At 38.7% G+C, this 17,452-nt stretch overlaps 1 protein-coding gene across 2 annotated transcripts in view; it reads left to right on the forward strand.

The window, feature by feature from the left end:
• NELL2 (neural EGFL like 2) overlaps nt 1-17,452 on the forward strand; it is a 133,572-nt gene that overhangs the window by 9,738 nt on the left and 106,382 nt on the right. For both annotated transcript variants that reach the window (XM_053978297.1, XM_053978298.1), the window contains exon 3: nt 8,851-9,001. In XM_053978297.1, coding sequence (XP_053834272.1) covers nt 8,851-9,001 — 151 coding nt within the window. The remainder of the gene's footprint in view (nt 1-8,850; nt 9,002-17,452) is intronic.

Here is a 17,452-nt window from a genome sequence, read left to right on the forward strand (position 1 = left end):
TAGTGGTTTAAAATGAAGGAATTATTTAGTATTCAAAGAGCTAGAGGTAAGAGTAATGTAATGATACTACAAATGGAGAGGATTTAAGATAAAAGGAGACTTTCAGAGTGAACTAGTTTAGATTGTGGAATAGCTGCTGAAAAGAAGTGGTGGAAGTCTCCATACTTTTGATTTTTTTAGAAGATAGAATGAAATAAAATATCTAGGAAACTTCAGCTGTGCTGTAGTCATTGTACATAATTGTTCAGGTAATAAAGACCCTTTAAGTCTTAAAGACCCTTTAAGTCTTTCTGTACTCTGGAGAGCGGGGTTATCAAACTAGTGCCTTTGTATTCTCCTGAAACTTGTTCTATGGTGCACTTACATATATTTTGATTATTCTGGGCTAAAATAAGCCTACAAGAGCAAATTAGAGTCTGGAAACATTTTGTAATTATAACTCATCCAAGCTTATACATTGAGCATGAGTTTAAACTGGTAGCTGATTCATCAGGGCTAGTGGGCATATTCACAGAAGCATGGACTCCATTAATACCTGACTTAAAAAGGAACTTCTGGAGAATCTGAACTCTGGTCTTTCCCAGCTTTCTTGAAATCTCTGGTAAAGGTTTGCTCAAGCCTTCCATATATTTTCTACCTGTCTGCCCTGCTCACAGCTGAGTTTTGTATATGGTATTCCTTGGTATTTCTCCTCTTGATGTTCCCAATTCAAAATCTTCTTATCTCTCCTTTTTCTGGCATCAAAACAGCTACCCTGCGAGTAGCAATTATTCCAAGTATGCCAATATGGTTGATGGCACTGGTGTCCTACCTCTACCATCAGGTGTGGTCTCTCTGCCACTTCCTGTTTCTGCTAGTGCTTGAATTTTATTTACAGTTCAGTCTCCTGCCTTCTCCCCCCATCTGCTGCTGTTTGCTCAATCTGCTGCTGGAGACCTGTGGCTAACAACAGAGGTGTTGGATGTGTCTCCATATTCAGATACAATTTTTTCCAGTGGTGGCCTCCCTCCCCCTGCTCTGCTTGCTCTATTTTTGCTGTTAGGATACAGGTTTAAGTTTTCTGGTGTTTTCTATGTGTGTCAGTGGCTGTTGGCCATTCTGTTTTGTCAGAAGTTAATCTTTCATGCAGACTGCATGGTTGTGGTCATCTGCAAAATGATCTCATATTAATACTTTGTTAAGCTCACCACTGTGTTGTGTGAAAAGAAATCAGCACTTAAATTCTTAACACATAGAGCTTTGGTTAGCTGAAGGTAGTTAACCCTAATGTGGGCAAAAGGCAGTTACACCCTAGAAAGCCAGAGATGAAGGAAACCTAGAATGAGAGATCCAAATCGCTACCGAGAGGGAGAAACAGATTCTTCATGGAGAAGAAAGATAAACCTTCTAGGTCATCCACAAATTATTACAGTTGGGCTAGATGATCTCAAGAGGTCCTTTCCAGCCTAGATGAATCGGTGAAACATAGGCTGTAGGAGTTAATTCCTCAGGAGCAGCATACTCGTCACAACAAAAGGAGGTTTTGAGAGAAAATGACTGAGCAGAGAGCATGAGTAAGTCTTACTGACACTTGCACAGTGAGGGGGAGATGTGGTGTGTTGCTGAGAGGGTATTGGATTGCCTGCACCAAGCATGATCCTAATTCAGAGGTGCCGTGGTGGGTGCTGATCTTATATGGTCTGTCATCGTATGATAGTTCACCACTGGAATATGATATATTTGAGAATTTGAGTTGTGTCACATCTTCAGAGAGAAGGGTAGGGCATATAATGCAGCTTGATCTACATGTAGCATAATCTGCTTGCATGATTTATTATTGCCATTAAGTTTGTACTTTGTTGTTTTTAATTGATTAGGCTTTGTTTACCTTTGGTAGCTTGCCTTTCCATTTGGAAAAGGCTGGCAGCACTATCTCCTTCTCCTCCTCCTGTCCTCCCCTTTTGCTGTGAATTGAATAACTGTTAAAATTCTGGCTGTGCTATACAATGAAAATAAAATCAGTCTTTTAGCGGTTCTCATGTGTGTCATGCCCTTATTACAGTACTAGTAGGGCTGGAAGACGATGCATTGTTTTTCTTCTGCTCTTCAATGTCCTAGTGTTAACAGCATTTCTTGGTGTGATATTTTTGTTTGTTGTTAGGTCAGCTTGACTCAAAGTGCTCATGTGACAGTATGCAACCAAGCATAACTAGGTGCATATGCCACAGATGGCAGCTGCAAGGGAAACAAGGCAGGCTTGATTTTCTCCACAGGTTTCAAGGTGTTCTCAAGGCAGCTTCTAGAAAGCTGTTTTGTGCGTAAAGGGAGTTTATGTTTATATACACATATATATTTATAAAGCTACAGTAGGCTGTAAACTTTTAAATATAGCTGAAACCTCTGCTGAAATGAAGAAACAAAAGAAATCCCACTCTGTGCTGCATCGGTGTCCTTGTTCAAACATAGTAGGTTTTATAGTGGTTTTGGCTGTCAAAAACCTAAACAACATAATTCTAAGTAGCAGTACATGATTCTACCTATGAGGGAGCACATACAAAGCATCTTCAAAACTTAAAAAGAGTTTAAGAACAGTGTTGGAATATAGGCTAGGAAAAACTGGTAATCAAAAAAGCTATTGCATCTTAAAATTGATAACCTGGAACCTATAAATCACCAGAAAGCATTACAGTAATAAATGCATGGTGCAGAGTATACTGTGCATCACACATTTTAATTTCCTAGGAGTGGAATTTCAGTAACAAGAACAGAAATCTTTTATCTTCATTATTTTGCTGTCATGTCATAGGTCCCCACTCAGTAGAAGCTTCTCTCCTGATGATAGTATCTAGTATGATGACAGTTTCTCTGAAAGGGATAATATTTCTGATGTACAAGGAACAGATGTTTTTTGTATCATGTATGCCTTTAAAAATTCCTGATACTACTTTTGTATGTGTGCTGCTTCCCAGTGTGTTGATCTATACATTTCTAAAATTCCTTTCCGAAATATTCAGGAGAGCACATTTTCATTTTCTGTGGCAGTGTGATGGGAGTTGTTTTATTAACAATCTAGTGTGGCAGGATCAGTATTGCTTGTTAGCAAATCAGCTGTTTCAGCTTCCTGTGCTGAGAATACAGACTTCTAAACTGGAGTCCTACATGTTCAAAGCTCAGGTTTGCCTGCAATTAGGTTTTTTATCATGTCATTTGCAAAAGGTTTGAAAAACTGTCAGAAATATGCTATTGCAGATACAGTTACTAGAACCTGTTCTATAACTAAATCTTTCATTTACTTTTTGCCTGCTGAGTCCAAAAGTCATTAAATCCTTGTTCATGGACCTGACATTTTTGGAAGAGCACGCCTGACTTTTTGCAGTGCAGCTGGGCTGTTCTACATTACAGGAAATTTTTCCCACTTGTAGTCCTGGTGCAAATTCCCTCTTTGCTGAAGGGACAACAGCCAAGGAAAGATGAAAGACATCTAAGTGTCTTAGCATTCTGCTGTGGCAGGTTAAGACTAAGGTAGAGAGAGCCATGGTACCGAATCCATCGCAGAACAATTCAGTCCCACCTGACTTGCCTTGGTTTCTAGGAAGCAGCCGGTTGATATATAAGCTCAGAGGCTTATCCCAGCCATTAGTATAATCACCCTCAAACTTGTTTTGTATCATCTCTTGCCGAATGCTTCTAGGCAAATTTCAGTGGTAATATTGTCAGTTCACAGGGAATATGTATTATATTACAACTGTCGTTTTCTACAGACAGTCATGGATTTGCACAGTCTATCCTAGTTGTCCTGATTTAAGCCTAGTTGTCCAGGCTCTCAGTACCTTTCCGTCCTCTTGTCCCACAGTAAATTTGTGTTCTCAGCTGTGCCAAAATGACTTTAAAACATCAGTATATAGCATATAGGTGAGCCAGAGTTTTGGCCAGGAGTGATACGATTACTGTTTTTGAAGGATATAAGTATGAACAGCCAATGTAATTGGGGAAAAATGTGTTCAGAAACGGGTCTTCTAGTCTTTAGCGTCAGTCCATTGTGACTTGTGGGACTTTGCATATGGTTTGAGCTGGAGGGAAGCCCTTGCTGGATGACACACCAAAGCTGTAGCTGACATTCAGAACAAAGCAAAGGCAGTTGGAACCTCCCCAAATGCTGCAAGAACAAACTGTGACATTTTCCCCCTTGTTTTTATTTGATTTAATGATTTGGCTTCAAGTCAGTTTTTATTTCGATTGTTTCATTTCAGCTGAAGAGCATTTTGCCCTCTTCCTTTTCTCCTTCTCATCTACTGCATTTCTGGCTGCATGCATCCTTGCTGAAGCATTTCTTTAGTGGAAATAAGAAGGCAGAAACGCCACACCGTGAGGGTATCAAAACTACAAGGGCAGTTTGTGGGCTATGTCCCTAAACAGTCTGTGGGGTATCCCAAGGTCCTGATCATGCCACTTGGGAATTTGATTACTGGAGTCCTTGTTCCTGGCATTTGTGAGTATTTGTTCTGGGGAGACCAGGTTGGATCCAGTTTGTGGGGGGCACTTGGGTGCATAGAGGTCTGGATATACCTGGTTGTATCCTGACATATATTTTTATTGTAGTTCTAGGGTTCACCCAGGTTTGGTAACTGGGCAGTGCTCCTGGGCCCTGTAGTGTAAGCACACCCTTTGGGAATGGCCCCAGTGGGAGTCTTAAAGGGTTAGTGTTTACCCTGTATCTTGTAGTTTTTTAAAACTTCAGGTAGAGCTGCAACACCTTCCCCAGACTCTTGCAGAGCTCCTTCCTACAGCCTTGGAGAATCCAGCTCAGGTTCACGTGGGTTTGGAAAACTACAGCTGCTTTTTTTGCTGTTCTCTCTGAAACAAACTGGGAATCTTTGAGAAGGGAATAAAAAAATGTATATGGGTAAAGTAGTTCAAAATGTTTTATGAGCTGATCTCATATATCAGTTTAAATAGCAAAAGAACCAGCCTTTCTACTGAAGGATTTAATGCAAATCACATCAAGGCTTTGGTCTAATAAAGGTTGTTTTACTTCTTTGTATCTTCATTTTTCGTTAGAGGAATGCAACTCCTGAATTTGAATGCATTGTGCTCCACTTAAAATCCTGTTGTACTCTGCCAACCTTGTAAAGATTTTGCTATTGGATTGGCTTTGAATGCTGCCTGGTTGGCTGGGTGCAGCTTAGTTTATATTTGTTATCTAAATAAAAGAACCATGTAAAGTAAACAGTTGCCCTTTGAAGGCTGTGTGAAATCCTAGTTACAAAAATATTAACAAAAAACGAATATGGGAAAGTGACAGGATGTGAATATATGCTTGTGACACTCATCCCTCCTAGAGTAGGAAGTTGAAATAAAATTGAGCCAATTATATTTTTCATCCTCATTTTAGCCTTCAGCCTTCCTTCTTCTCACAAACCACTAGAATTTAATTTGGATAGTTCAGCAGAGCTACAGTCAGATGCAGAATTGATTTATAGATGCTGCTATTAAAAGCTGATTATGTGCACATGAAACAAACTGTGGAGCTCAATTAGTTAGAATGCCTCCTTCAGAGACTATTCTGCAGGAATTTGTTTTATAATTCAGTTCATACTGTATGTATACTTCTCGATGCTCTTCAAAAAATTTGAGAGCATACCCTTTGCTAGGAAAAGGTACTCATTCCGTTTAAGAACTGATTTCTTTTATTGTGGACTGGAAATGAATGGTAGTGAATGGCTTGTCCTAAGTCTTTCCACAGTGTGATTTAGTATGCTGCTGGTGCATGGAAATTTTCCTGCTTACTGCCCATAACTTGTTCCTGTTTTTTTTTTTTTTTTTTTTTTTTTTTTTTTTTTTTTTTTTTTTTTTTTTTTTTGTGAGGAGGCATACCTGGATCAGTTGCCTGTAGTAGTTCCTCATAAGTTTTTATGAGATTTTATAAATGCAGTTGTCACCACAGGGATGGTGAAAGCAGTTAAAAGGCTGGTGACCACAAAGGGTAAAACTGCTTCTTTCTCCACTGCCTGTTTGGACTGGTGGAAGTCCTTTTGTGGAGAGAGTCCTGGTGAAAGTTACTCACTGTCTTTGTTGAAAGTGCAGTAATTATTATCTCATGAACATGACTGAAATGACAATGCTCTTGACAACTTCCAGGAAACACTGGTGTGATGTTGGTGTTTGCTGCAGAGCTCTGATTGCAGATTGTCTCTGAGAGGGGAAATGTGTCCTAATAGTGAGGGCTTTTGGAGCACAGGCAGCTGCTAAGCTTGTTTTCTGAAGGGCTGAGTTCCTGCAGGTCTTATGGTCCGTGGTTTTCTTTGCTGGGCTTTCAGGCTGCTTTGCAATGTTAGCTCTTAAAGGATCTAGCCTGAACAAGGAGTGAGACATGCTTTGAGTTGGTATTTTTTGTTTCTTTAATTGTCACTTTCCTGTTTCTAAAGATGGAGTGATGACACTATGGTTTTGTGAGTTGTTGTGGTCAAACCAAACACATGCAATATTCTAGGAAAATAAACCCAAAATATATGTATTGTGGTTAGGGATAAATTTCTCATTCAAACTAATAATTCTCTTCTTATTTTTGCACTCCAAGTTGAAAAAAATTTATGCCTCTGGTTTTGTGTATTAGAAATGTTCATGGTATGAGGTTTTTATTTTATGTAACTATTGAGAAACTGCAAATTATTGTCTGAGATATACCAATTTGATTTTTCCAAGTTATTATGGAAGAAGCCCAGTTCCAGTAAAGTATTTTTGTTGGGTCTTAAACTGATTACTAGGAGCCAAATACCAAGAAGAAGCCTGTAGCAATATTTATTGAGCACAGCTGGTGATCTATCAAGCACCTACTGCTAGTGTTCAAAGGCAATTGGAAGGAGGGATTTGCACTCTTGTGTTAGTGTGAAAAGAATGGATCTGACAGATCAAGGACCTTTCAGTCATCTTGCTTTTAAGAAATCCACCTGGTGCCTGCCCTGAGCAAAGAGTGTTGTACTTCATAAAAGTAGTAATAATTCAAAAGGCTGTGCAGCTTTTTTGAGCAGCAAGTATAATCTGACCTACTTGCAATACGAAAACTGAATGGCCATGTGTTTTGGCAATGTAGCACTCCAGCAGTTGGTGTGATGGTAATTTTAGTATTTAGGCTGCCAGCAGGATGGAATCAGGCCTTGCTGCTATTGTCTGTATACAAGAAGGGTATCTGAGGCCACAATGAATGATTATAGGGTACCCAGATAAGGTTTTGTACAATAAAGGATGCAAAATTCTCATCCAGTATAGTGATCAGGTCATGATTCAGGGCGACATGAAGAGACCTGATAAATTATCCCTGTCTTGTGGGTGTTGTGGCAGCTCTGTGTTTCCCCTGCCTCTCACACAGCCATGAGGACTGGGGTGGCTCTGAAGAGATCCATGTGATGGTGAGGGTTTGTTTCCTTGCTGAAGTGCAGGCCACCTGTAGAGCAGTGTTTACATCCCAGTAGCTCCGGTTAGAATGGAAGGGGGGCATAGTTATAATTGTATGGGCTGGCCTTCCTTGAGGGTGAGGGTGTTAAGCATATACTTTCTTTCATCAGTTGCTTATGAGAATATCATAGGAATTTGGTAGAAATTAACTTTTTCCTTTTTTTTTTTTCTTTTGGAAAAGAAAAACACATGAAATTCAACTGGATGTGACACTGTTCAGGAGCTTGGTTAGGACTTCACAGTTGCACAGGTTGTTGCATTTCCTAAACAGATATTAAAATATTCCTGATTCATAAACCAAAACAAACTGTTTCTGTTAATGGAGAGCAGCATCTTCATAGATCCAGCTTAAAGAGTAAAACTGTTTTAAGAACAGTGGTGTAAACTGAGAGTGGTGTACTCGATAGCTCAGCTCCAGTGCTGCCGAAAGAAAATCACCAGTTCTATTGCTGTTAGCTCTTGTCTGTTCTTCCTGAGTTACTGTCCCCAAGCAGAGCAGAATGGTCAAATTGCTGTGACAAGATGCCTGTGAACTGATTTAGTTCTTACACAGTTGATTACACATGCTAATGAATTGATTTTGTGCATTAAAAATGTATATTAATTTTTTTTTCTGGTATAATGTATTCTGGCGATTGGGAATTATTTTTCTAGCATTTGACATCTTATTTGTAAATTATCTCTCTAGAGGTTTTAAGCTTGGGCCTTTTTTATTTTCTATGCATGTTATGTGCAAATTCAGCAGAAATATTGCATCGGTCTAGGCTTTGTGTGGGTTTTTAAAAGTAAAGCCTTTATGGTATACATGTGCCACTACTCTAACAAATGTTCATGACATCCTGTGCAAGAAGCAGCAGGAAGATATCACCCAAATGGAGTATAGAGCAATTAATTAGTGATAAAATATTGTGAAATTTGGTGAATTTTTAAACTATTACTTAAAGCTGAGTAAATAGTTTGTAATTTTTGTTTTTTTTAAAAAATATTTATTTATGTATTTATGGTATTAGGCATAACATCTTTTAGAAGTCATTAAAAAGTTGCTCAGGTCACGTGGCAGGATTTAGGCTCATGTCTAGTGTTGGCACTGTGCTTCACTGCTAGCGAGCCCAAAGTTTGGTTGAAATATAAAAGGTACCATCTAGCCAACCCTGAAGAAAGTAAGAGTTATGACCCTGGATCAAAAAAAAACACCACCCCTCCCCAGAACAGAAGGGGTGTCCTAGAAAATGTGTTCTGTTTTGTCTAAATGGCTTCCATTGCATGCAAAACTAATGTTTTAAATATTTTGATCCCTGCTTTTGCCTGTCCAATTGTGCTTCTCAGAAACAGCCTGTTATTTTGTAAGCTATTTGAATGAGAATGTAAAGTAACATAAGATTTTATATTGAGTGTTTTTTCCTCTCATGTTTCTTTTAGATACTTCAAGAAATGTGAAGGCATCTCCAGAAACAGCTGAGATCTTTTTTCAGAAGTTAAGAAATAAATGTGAATTCACAATCCTGGTGACCTTAAAACAAGCCCATTTGAATTCAGGGGTTATTATCTCTATTCACCATTTAGATCACAGGTAAGTACTGATACCTGTCTGCTGGCTAATGAAAGTATATTAATTAATGCATAAAAAATTGAACATAAATTAGAACAAAACTTTTGTGTAGCAGATAATTTGTAAATATTTATAGTGTTTGGATAGGTACATTGTGCAGATTTGTAAAAAGTCACAAGGGAAAGGCAAGAAGGGTTTTTCTTTATATGTCTTTTACCACGAAGGACATGAAAAGCCAGTTCTCTATTGTTGTTCATAACGACAAGGACCAGATTCTCAACAAGTATAAAACTGTCGTGTCTCTGTAGCTACACTGATTGACCAAGCTGGCCCTGTAAGTCCACCTCTTCATTGTTCTTAACAATGCAAGCAGTCTTAAAAAAGAAAAAAAAAAATTCCTCCAGTTATGGGTTTACATCTTCCCATGAATGGCAGAGCACTTTACTCAAAATATCGTCAGCCTTAAAAAACTGAAGGGAATGGCACATAGCATTTAAGGATTATCCTTTTGATAGAATGAAGACTGCTAGAGAAATAAGATACTTTTTATCTATATGTTTGAGTAATAGCTATTAAAGATAACTGCCCTATGATTCTCTGACAGAATAAAAAGGAGTTTTCAAATGTGCACTTTCTAAAACGTCATTAGCACGAGAAACCTGTGAGCTCTGCTTTAGGTTCCTAGTAGTTTTTATTTTGTGTACAGTCCCATAATTCTCTCTTGACAGTGTCAGTACAAAATAACAAAAAAAAAAAAAAAGTGTTCAAGCACAGCAAAATGTCTGTTTCTTTTACATGAGTGTACAAGTTTTCATTAGGAAGCTTGGTGACAATTATTTTATGCTGGAAGATGCTCCAAGTCAATTTCTATTCTGTTTCTCACAGGCCCCATCTTCTGCAGTTTAGCTGTTTGTAAAAAACAAACAAAAAGACCAACCAAAACACAAACCACAAAACAAACAAGGAGAACATTCCCAAGGATCATTATACCAAGTTTATAAAAGGACTTTTATACCTGTAAAGGGGTAGTTGAATGTCTCCTGGATGGCATTAGATGTGCCCTTAGGCTTTTAATAAACACATTCAGGTATCCTCTGTGCTAGAGTGTATAGAGAGATGTCTGTGTGCCAGAATAGTGTTTGTTCAGTTTAACTGTGCAGAAATGGGGGCTGACCTGGGTGTGGGTAATACTGCAACCAGACAAGTGTCTCGTGTCATTTCTCTTATGGTTTTAATGTTCTTTCATGATGAATGACAATAAAGACAAGAGAAAGTAGATGCTAAAAGGAAGCATTTGGATGGCTGATGTTAAATAACTGCTTCTTCAGTGCTGGATCTCCATCTCTGACCTTGCCCACCTCTGACCAGGGACTTGGCTGTAACAGTCCTTTTAGTTCTTAACTTCTTGTGAAGTCCCTGTCGCAGCAGTCATCACAGATAGTGGGAAAAGTAGCAATGCCAGACCTGACTCCACTCCTTTGCACTCGCTTTAGCCTTTTATCACAGAGATGTCAAAAAAAAGTTGCACTAGCATTGGACTGCTGCCTTGCAGTTCAATTTACACAGGTCAGTACTATCTCTTACTTTTCTGCAGCGAGGAGCTGAATGAGGATGAGGAAGGCTGAGGGTGGCAGTATCTGAAGGATGTAATTGGCTATCACACAAGTACCTTTTCATGTGCTTTATTTTACAAAGTTTTCATGGCAACTAATGGTTCTAGGGTAAAACCATTTCTATGGTACGAGAAAATAAAAATGTTTAAGAAGTGGGAAAAGGTGCATTTATTCATACTTGGTGTTTTTGAAAATAAATCAGAGTAAAAACTTATCCTCTCTTTGCATGGGTCTAGGGACATTGGTGCAAATATGTGAATTTACCTTGAGGGCATTTCCTAAACTGTAGAGGTTTTTAAAATTTATGATATTGTTTATAAAATAAAAATAGTTAATGTGATTCAGAGTTGACTGATTCAGTCTGTGTTGTCTAGTTTTATGTAGTTGCTATTTTTATTCCTTTTTGCTGGCTCCCTTTTGAGAATCATCAAAAATGAATACCTCCACAGAGACATGGTCATGCAACAATGTAAGGCTTTGTGTCTTAAGAAGTTGGCAGGGCTGGTCTCACAAAGTTTCCCTTCTAATGTCATGTATTGAATGCTGTCCTTGGGCTATCAAGTTCTCCATGTAAGTCTCAGACTTGGGCATTTGCTGAAGTTGGGCTGTTGCAGTCATCACAAAAAGATGCTCCTGAAATGATCTACTGAAAATATAGTAATCTTTTCATATTCACTTAAATGCTTTTTTATTTTCCTAATTGAGTATCAAAGCTGACTTCCCCTCTTACGATGATAATGCATTTCTGTAGTATTTAATGTATTAAAATATTTTAAAGTTATAGTAAAAGAATCTGAAACAATACCTGTAACTGTCCTTTCCTAACTTGCCCATACATTTCCACAGACATTCCTTTTTTCTCCACTGATTAGAGCAGCCAAGGCGTTCAGGCAGTGGTAGTTTTGGGCACGGTGTGGAGGGATAATTTCAGAAAAAATTCTTGTGGTGTCAGGGAATTCAAATTACACATCAGTAATTGCTCAGATGAATTTCAAGCAGCTGAACACATCTTTTTTGTATGGCAGATTTATATGGCATATGTCTGAAAGGTAGAAGTTATAAATGTCTTCTTGACTTCAGGGCTTTACCTTGAGCACAGACAGTGCCCTGCCTAATATGTGTTGTACTTCATGGTAACAAGGTAAATATTTTTAGTTGTGTTAATGAAGGGATACCAAAAGTCTGAGTAGAAACACTGTTAAACACTGCTTACTCTGTGTTTCATCTCTCAGTTTAAGGTGTATTATCCTCCTCACTTGTGAATTTGTCTCACCTTCTTCTTCTTTATGGAAGAGTCAGCAGAGGGGTGATTTTACTCTGTGACGGGGTTGTAATATATGTTTGGTCTTGCTATTCCATCATATATTTTCATTTAATCATCAATAGTGGTGGTGATGATAATGAAGCTTTTTCCTCTTTTTGTGGTTAGATGGTTTTATGTAACTAATCTTACATTCATATCTGTTGAGATACTGCATATTAGGCCCTTAAAGGATAAAGCTGCTGGGTTGTCGTTTAATGATTCTTTCCTTTGGTTAGTGCTTTTTATATCCTGGAACAGAGAACTGAAATCAATAGTGTATTATGGACAGGCATTTCCTACACTTAATTTGTATCTCTGCTAATTTATTCAATTTCTGTCTTCCTTAGCATTTGTTTTCACAGCAGTTGGTGTCTTGTGATTATCTGCTGTCAAATGGGCTGTACTGTACAACAGTATCAAACCTCTTTCAGTATGTAGGAGGAACTTATCTGTGACATTTTATTTCATGCTGATTTATTATTCTACAAGGAGATAAGTTGCCAGAGGTGAATTCCCGATGCATGAATTCTGTTCTCTCATTTGACCACTGTATTAAAATTGAGGTGGAACTGTACATTCCCTGCTTTTGATGTATGAGTGTCAGTATTTTTGGACTGCAGTGTGAAGTGTCCTCTCTGACACCACAAAATCTGCTGCAAAACTCTTACACTGAGAAAAGTTTTTGGTATTTACCACTTAAGCCAATATTCACCACTTAAGCCAATAATTGCAGAGCAGACGTTAGGTAATATGGGATTAATTTTCAAATGTTAAAGCTGCATATGGCTGTTCCCTGTGCCAAAAGAGGTAGTAGCTTATTTCTTCTTTTTAGAACACTCCATAACATTCTTTGTTGGAAGGGTGGAGGGTTGAAACGTTCTGTATTTTGTGGTTTTTTTTTGTGGTTTTTTTTTTTTTTTTTTTTTTTTGTATTAAATCTTAGTTTCTGTTTCTTACTGGTCTGATAATAATTATGAACCCTCTGGAATTTGTTTGTAACAGTCAGTTACTTTTGAATTCCTCTAGTGGTTTTAAACTTCTCTGGTGTCAGTCTTCTTTTGATTGTTTGCATGTTTCATCAAAGGTGTCAAAAAAAGGTATTTTCTTTCTTTCATTCATTCATTCACTGCTTTTCCAGTGCATGAGAAGATTCTGTGGGACAAAGAATTCTCTGTGTAGACACTGACAGCTTGACCAGACTCTTTATCACAGAAGAAAAAAGTTCCTTGTTTGTGTTAGTTTGGGAGATTTAACTTCTATCCCTGAGTACGGAGTTGGACGGAAATATTTGTAAAACAGCTATTTTGTGTTACACTCTGTTTAATGCCTTCATGTGTTGGGAATGACCTGTTTCTTTGACTGCTGGCTATAAAGGTTATCATAAAATTGATTGACACTATGACACTCTAGCTTGGATTTGGGGTTTTTTACTTCAGTTTAGTTTATATTCTGACCAAAAAAAAAAAAAAAGGAAAAAAAATTGGCAGTAGGATGTAAGTTCCTGTAGTTCATGCACCTAACTGTTCCTTCACTTTTTGTTAAATCAAGTGAGGCCAGCCTGTCCAGTGTAAATCATTGCAGTGCCAGCTAATCCAGGATGAATAGCTTGAGAACATCTTACAGAATGCTTATATGCATGTGGAATCTGTTGAATTGGCCTTCTTGAATAAGAGACAGGCCTTCTTGAATAGAGACAGAAGATTTGTTCCTTCATACGATGTTAAAAACCCCCACTGAAATAGCTGAAATGTGAGTTTTGACAGATTTTGTTATTCTTCCTATGTTGTTTATAAGGCTTTCTATGAGCAAACAAATAATGGAGAAATCTGTATTCTTTTGGGGTAGGAAATGGAAACAGTTATGTTGAAACTGCCTTTTTCTTTTACTAATACATCTACTAGAAAGTTGTTTATTGTATTCATAGTCCTCTTGCTCTCCTTGGAGAAACTTTGTCAAGAAAAGGGAATGAGAGGCATGGTTTATGCCATTTGTTTTTACACTGTTTGAGTTGAGAAAGACCTTCCCTTGTTGATTTTTAGTAGAAGTAAGAAGCTTCAGGCAGGCAAGATTCATATTCTTGGGACTATGTGTTAGTGAGAACAAAATGGAAATATATATTATATATTGATAAATGGAGTTAGTGAGAGAGATGAGAGGAATGAGAGCAATTGCTCAAAGACCTGAATTAGTGTTTCAGAATTATTTCTTAAATTTGGGAATTTGATTTCATATCCATGGCTCAAATAGGAATGGCATGGGCAATGCGCTGCAATATTGGGGTTGAATTTTTCCAAGACCAAGCCAGCACCTTTTGCAAGAGCAGCTTTCCTTGGAGTGCTTTGAAGAGCTTGGTGAGACCTCAGTTCCTGCTTCTGGCTCCTTCTAAGCTCCCATAAGAGTTGTGGAAAGGCCAGCTGGGAGTCTTGCCTTGTAACATTGGATGGGCTGGAGTATCTTGGTCTTGTGATAGTCATGGGCCTTGGATCACAGCACTAAACCCAGCAGAAGCTATGTGGACTCCAGTGGGGGTAAGGCAAGATTTTGTCTCCCTGACGTGATTGACCTCAAAATTTGGGAGGTAAGCAAAGAGGTCTCTCAGGTGAGAGGCAGGGTCTTGACTTCAAAGCCTTCCAAAGCAAAGGCTTCCAGACCACAGCAGTCCTACTGAAATCAGATGAGGGGCTGCAAGCAGTTGATAAGAGCAATATCGTACTGGCATACATTTTTTTCCCACCTGCTTTATTAGTTTGAATCGGGTACAGACACTGAGTGGCACAGTGATGGAAAGGATTTGAACAACCTCTCATGTTTCTTTCCTAACCTCCACTTCCACATCAGGGTATTGCAATCTCACTTTCCTAGCTGCTACCTTGTGCTTCTTTCTGTGTGGAGAGAAGCTGTGCAGAAGTAGCTTGTGCAGGTGAATGTGTGGATGATGCCTCTCTGCCCTGCTGTTATCTCTTGCCTGGCTGTTCTCTCCTGTGAACATCCCAACAAGGAGGGTGGTCCTCCATGCATGCCCCAGCACTGGGCTCCATCAGCTGAGCATATCATGGATGCACCTTCCTTCTCCACAGCTGTTCTCCATTTCTGTCCAGTGCAAGGAGCAGTGCTGAGATGAAACAAAGCTGAAGTGGTTGACTGTTTTTGTGGTGGAAGAAAATAAACAACAAGAGAGGTGTAAATGCTAGAATGATCAGTAGGTGTCTGGCTGGGGTGCTTCCGAGGCATTTTCCTCACACAGTTAATTTCTGTTCTGCTTGATTTGGAGCAGGAACTTGAACTTGTTTTTTTTTTTTTTTTTTTCCTCCTGAGGTAAGTGCCCTGAGGAATGCCATTCTCTTTTCTTTTTTCTCTCCACTTGATGCAGTGGTGATGCAGATTTATCAGCAGTGCCTGGCAAGGGCTTGCTAATAAACCAAACAGTGCCCAGGCCAGAGTACTGGCCTGCTGCTGTCCATTTTGCATAACTGTTCGCATCTTCCTTGGCATGCTCTTGTCTCCTGCAGTTAGTACCCTTGCAGACGATATCAGGGCAGTCTGTGAAGCAGCATTGGCCCAGGCATATTCCCACCAGTTTCAGGGAAAAAGTGTGAGAGATCACCAAAATGGATATGAGTTGGATTAGAGCACCAGTTTTATAATAGAAATTTGAGAGGATGGTTTTGCTGTCCTGCTGTTTATACAGGCTATGTTGATAGGGGTAATACCCTCTTCTAATTTTTGAGCTTTCTTCACTTGGGATTTCTGCTTTCATATAGGTAGTAATCATGGCATTAGTGACATTTGAGAAAGTCTTCCAGAGAATCTTATATTTTCTCTCTGTCTCTCACTCTCCCAGTTTAGCAAGCATGTCATCCTAGACCCCACAAGCTTTGCTGTGAGAATGTTTGTTTCTGTCAAAATATTTGGTTTTAATGAATGGATCAACATTTTTGAACAAAAATGCCCTAAGTCAGAAAATTACAGTCTGGCTTTAAAACTGCTTTCAGCAAAAGGAAGTGCCAGAAATTGATGGCTTTCCTGCCCATTGGGCACTTGCACTAAGGGCTACAACTTATCCAGAAAAGCAAAGACAATTTTTAACTAATAATTCCCTGATAAAAATGCCAGTCTTCTCTTGTCTAGGTAGAGCTCTAGATGGAAAAAGGATAAAACCAGTAAGATCAAGCAGTAGTGTAAGTGAGAGATGGGAATTAGATTCATACAGGTAAAATGAACCACCTAACTTTTCATATAACCATAGAATCGTTTAGGTTGAAAAAATTATAATCTGTCTGGGGATATTTTGATGCCATGTTGTTCTAGGGGATGCACTAAGCACTAATACAAACTTGTAGTTAATGTTTCAGAACACTTAGTGTTACTTCCAAATTAAGTGTTCTGAAAAATAGAAAAATAAAGTTCACACTCCTGACCACTCAGTCATGATACCACAGAAAATAGCAAATAATGCTTTGCTGAATGTGATAGTGGTGCTGCATGAGTTGCTTTTATATCTTCATAATCTACACCTAGCAGAATTGCCTGCTGCTATTGTGCAATGAAGTCTACTGTGTAGGATCTCCTTTTTAAAAATGTTTTATATAATTAAACCTAACAAACTTTGATAGCAAAAATCTTCAGATAAAGATTTTTTTTTAATAAGTAATGGAGATAAGGATTTTAAATTTTTTTTCTTAAGTCTATATTGCTCCTTAATTTTATTGATTTGCCTTTTTTTTTCAGTGTAGGACAAAGAACCATGAATTAGGATTATACCTATAAATATGAGTAGGAAAAGTTAAAAAACCCCACCATTCGTAAGCAGCGGACATGATATTTTGCCTTTAGCTTTTGAAATACTTGTCTACATGTTGTAAATGGAACTTGAAATTATTAGTTGCCTGGAGTAAGTATGTGCATTTCTTGTGTGAGAAAAGATGCCAAATGAATAAGTGAGCCATCAAAGACCTGGCATTGCCAACACTGCGTGTTAGATGGAATGGCCATACTTCCCTCTTCTCAAAGACTGCTACTGTGTGAACTGAGACCATCTGGTGTTTCACCCCTAAATCTAATTTTTTGCTGTACATTCTGACTTTTACTTCCACAGTCTCCCTTGTGCTAGTCTGTCACTTCCCGCAGAGCAGGTTGTGGCTAGGCTGGTGTGACCACATGCCCTTTGCTAGAATGGTCATTAGAACTCCACAGCTGAGCAGATCTGCTGAGTCCCAGCTCTTACCTAGAAGCTACAATAGATCAGTGCTGAGCAGCAGAGCAAACATCTTTTGTTTTCTGTCTCAGATTCCTCTGGGACATTTGAAACGAATTTCTTCCTCTTACAAAGACAGGCTCATCCGTAGTCAGTACCTTAGGGATTGCTGCCTGGCTGGTTTCCAAGCAGAGCAGCTGATCTGATGCTGTGGCCTCGGCTGATGCCTTTACAATGATTGTGCACACACAGAGTGACCTACAGAGATGTGGCAACCTTTTTTCCCAGGTTGGCATTTTTTTCTCTGCATGTCGAACACAGAAAAACCTAAGCACATATCATCTCTCTGTGAAGTTAAATTC

The sequence above is a fragment of the Vidua macroura genome, chromosome 5 (assembly GCF_024509145.1).
Source record: "Vidua macroura isolate BioBank_ID:100142 chromosome 5, ASM2450914v1, whole genome shotgun sequence".
In the NCBI taxonomy this organism is placed as follows: domain Eukaryota; kingdom Metazoa; phylum Chordata; class Aves; order Passeriformes; family Viduidae; genus Vidua; species Vidua macroura.